At 30.5% G+C, this 3963-nt stretch overlaps 1 protein-coding gene across 1 annotated transcript; it reads left to right on the top strand.

The window, feature by feature from the left end:
* Positions 1–242: 242 nt before the first annotated feature.
* Positions 243–3716, top strand: LOC107800085 (uncharacterized). Its single transcript, XM_016623231.2, has 2 exons — positions 243–682; positions 3193–3716. The coding sequence occupies exons 1-2, from the start codon at positions 393–395 to the stop codon at positions 3518–3520; spliced, it is 618 nt and encodes a 205-aa protein (XP_016478717.1). The 5' UTR covers positions 243–392; the 3' UTR covers positions 3521–3716.
* Positions 3717–3963: the final 247 nt, after the last annotated feature.

Genomic DNA, 3963 nt, shown 5'->3' with positions numbered 1-3963 from the left:
ATTAAATGAAAAAGACAAACAAAAAAAGGAAAAGTTAAAGAAAGTGGCGACCACGCGCCAAGGATGAAGGTGGGTACAAGGCAATTCGCAGTCCATTATCTTTCCATTTATAGTACAGTAGGGACAAGTGGTCACTTAGGTCGGGGGCACCAAAATAGAAAGAAAGTGGATAACGCCGAATCTTTTTTTTTATACCTATCAGATAATATTAAATTTTAAAGGAATAAATATATTTATAGTTCCTTTCTTCTTATCCTTTTTCTCCTTCTTCCCATACTTTCATATCACAACATTCCCAACTTTGTAACCTTATTTTAAAGAACTCTTTACCTAATTAATTGGGTATTTTTGGCTTTTTTTTGAGAGCTGTATGTTGGATTTTTGTTACTTAGATGATGAGTCTGAAAATGGGTTCAGTTTCTTTCAGCCAACAAAACAACCATGGGATCATGGTTGAGCAAAATCAAGAATCATTGTGTATTTATTCTTCCTCAGAAGTTTCTAGTAATTTCTCGTCGTCTGACGACGACGAGTTGTTTGGTGAAGAAGAGGGAGAAGAAGGGAATTCTTCATCTTCGTCTTCGGATCCAACTTCTCCTAATTCTTCTGGTAGTTCAGGTCATGAGCGCACATCGGGAGCTTTGCAAAATATGTCCTCTCTTCTTCAAGAACTTCCCTTCAAGTAAGAACTGTTTATTGGTCTTATTTATTTAATTTTTTTAAGTGATTAACTTTTGTATACGTTAACACAACCGTCCATAATAAATGGGCTTAGTAATGGAAAGTAGGTAAGATTCTCTCCGTTTGCTTTTACTTAGGGGTGTTCACGGTTTGGCGGAAAATCCATCCAAACCGAAAATCGAACCAAATCGATTAAGTAAACCGATATTTTTCTTGATTTGGATTGGTATTGGTTTTAAATTTTAAAAATCGATAATATTTGGTTTGGTTTTAGTTCTATTTTAAAAAAAAACGAACCAAACCGACTAATTATATACAAAATTTAATAATTATTTATATACAATATAATATCTTTTTATAAATAATTATTTATGCATTTAATTGTTATTTTGAATTTTGGTTCTATCCTTTTATATCTTAAAAGATTGTCTAACCCCAAAATAATAATTCTCTAACCCTCCGCACCTACTTTTGCCTAACAGAATAGTTAAAAAAAAATCACCACAAGAGTAAAGAAAGCAAATTCAAATTGCAAGACCACAATGGCTAAAGCTTGAGAAAGCAAACTTTTAGTGTGTTTTTTGTTCATTTTTTTCATATAAACAGGTAAATAACCTTTCAGTTCTGAAAGAAATATATAAAAAAGCATAAATTTAGCAAATTATTTTCAGATTGTTGTCTAGCGTTGTTTTACTATTATCGACTTATCATTAGCTTACTAAGAACCAAAAAACCGAACCAAACCAACAACAATCAAACCGATGGTTTGTATTTAATTTGGTTTGGTTTCGGTTTTAAAATTCTAAAAACCGATTAAATTGGTTTGGTTTCGGTTTTAATCACAAACCGAACCGTGAACAGTTTTACTTGTTTATTGTACTAAACATATATTTTTAACGTTTATTTGTCTATTTTAGCAAATGAAGAGAATGATAAAAAAAAAAATCTTGTGTCACTCTTATCATTAACTATTTATTTTTTAAATTTTTTTTTGAAATGATATTATTATTAGGGATTATATGGTAAAATATATATTATAGTTATTATTTTTTAAGGACATGAAAATTTAAGTGTGTACGAGTAAAAATGAACGAAGGGAGTATGCGTTGAGATTATGTTATACTGATTTTACTACGGCTATTTTAGGACATATGTTTTTTTAGGATTCTTTAAGTTCTATCATAGATTCGTCAATTAGTAAAAAAAAATTTGGTAGTAGTATTTTTTATATTTATTTTTATTTGTATAATATTAATCTAATATAATGTTCTCTGTCTCAATTTATCTGATAATGTTCAGATTTCAAGAATCAAATTGAGTTATTCCTTGATCATAATATTTTCATGTCTTTCAAATAATTTCAATTCTTAATTACTGTGGTTTGTACTAATTAAATTTATTTTTAAAAAATTAAAAGATTGCATATCCAAATGTAGAATCAAAATTAATTAAAAAGTTTGAATCACGAAACACAAAAATGCCACATAAATAGAGATAGCTGGAATAGTTTTATGCGGAACGACATGGTTAATGAGAACTTATTCCAAATTGTTTGACATTGATACATATATGTTGTATTTAGGGATGGCAATTGGGGTGGGGCAGGGCAGCGCAAGCTTTGGACTACTAAGTTTTTAACCCGCCTCGCCTTGCCCTATTTAGCATTTTTTTCAGAATTTGCCCCGCCCCGCCCCGTTTAGACTCTTTTTCATTTTTTTATTTTGTAATATTCTATTTAATTTTTTTTAAACATATGATTTTACAGAAAATGTGGGATTATTAGAGCAAAAGGAAATCAAAAGAAGATTTTCTCATATTTTTATGATATATTTGAAATAAGGTGAGAACTGAAAAATTAAAACATTCGTGAATAAAACGATATGAACATATTGATGAAATATATATTGGAGATTACAAATCAAATTAATGAAATAATTTGTATTCAAAGACAATCAAATGATGACAAATTTCCTTACAGTTTGGAGGACATCAACGATTTTGGCATTTCAAGAGTTCATCCTAGTCATTTTATCTGTAACGAGTTTTAATTATAAACATCAGTCATTGAACTTCTTTCTGGGAGATAATTAAAAAAGAAATATTTTTTAATAATTAGTAGAAAACAATTGGAAAGGTGAACTCTACAGCACCTGAGCTTATACATGAAACACATTTTAATGCGTATATTAACAGTAGGAATTGGGGAAAAAGAACAAAAATAACCTGACCCAATTAACTTGGAATTTGCCCCTGCCCTGCCCTGTCCTATTAAAAAATTTTAAAAATAAAATTTTGACCTGCCTTGCCCTGTCCCATTTAGATTTTGCCCTGTCCTGCCCCGCCCCATTAAGAGTTTTCCCTCCCTGCCTCGCCCCACCCAATTGCCATCCCTACTTGTATTCAACCTGTTGTATAATTTTTTCTTGAACGGTCAACTATATAACCTAAATCCTTTTAAATATTTTTCTCATATATTTTACGGAGATGCTAATTGTTGTTCTGGTTAAATAGGAGAGGCTTGTCAAAGCATTACAATGGAAAATCACAATCATTCACCTCTTTATCAAATGTGAGTAGCTTAGAGGACTTGGCCAAACCTGAGAACCTATACAACAAAAAGCTCAAATCATGCAAAAGCTATGGAGTATTTTTGGAAGGTTTTAAATCAGATCATTACCAGTCTCCTCCTACAAAGAAAACAAACAGAAGAGGGTCATATTCATCACTTAGGGCAAGGAGAAATGGTAGCTTTCTTGGGAATAATAATAGACCTCCTGTTCCTCCACTTAGATCAACTGGCACAACTAGTTTTACTAATCAAACCCCTTTATTTGCTTGATTTTCTTGTCATTTTTTCTTGCAAGAGTTCACCAAATGTATTTAATCTATGTTCTTGTTTGGAGTCTCTTTTGTGTTTTCTGTCCTTCTACAAGCGGAAGACATTAATAAATTAAATGTTCAAATAAAACAACATCAAATGCAAAGTCCAATTGATGTTGGAATGGAGTTTTTACAAAAGTATTTTTATTATCGGATGAGGCAGGCGATCAGGGCCGACCCGACAAATTTTGTAGCCTAAAGCAAACTTTACGAGGGGCTTTAATTTATTTATTTTAAACAAATTATTATTATTTTATTTAAAATTTATTATCTAGATTTTTTTAAGATGCAAAGTTAGTAATAATTTTTATATAATTAATTTCTCCTAATAAGTATTTCTCACAATATAACTAATCTATTTAGCCTCTTCTGAGGCATTATTGATTTTAGGTAAAATTTTGT

The sequence above is a fragment of the Nicotiana tabacum genome, chromosome 21, assembly GCF_000715075.1.
Source record: "Nicotiana tabacum cultivar K326 chromosome 21, ASM71507v2, whole genome shotgun sequence".
NCBI lineage: Eukaryota > Viridiplantae > Streptophyta > Magnoliopsida > Solanales > Solanaceae > Nicotiana > Nicotiana tabacum.
The sequence above is the reverse complement of the archived record's forward strand: the minus strand, read 5'-3'. Positions and strand labels throughout refer to the sequence as shown.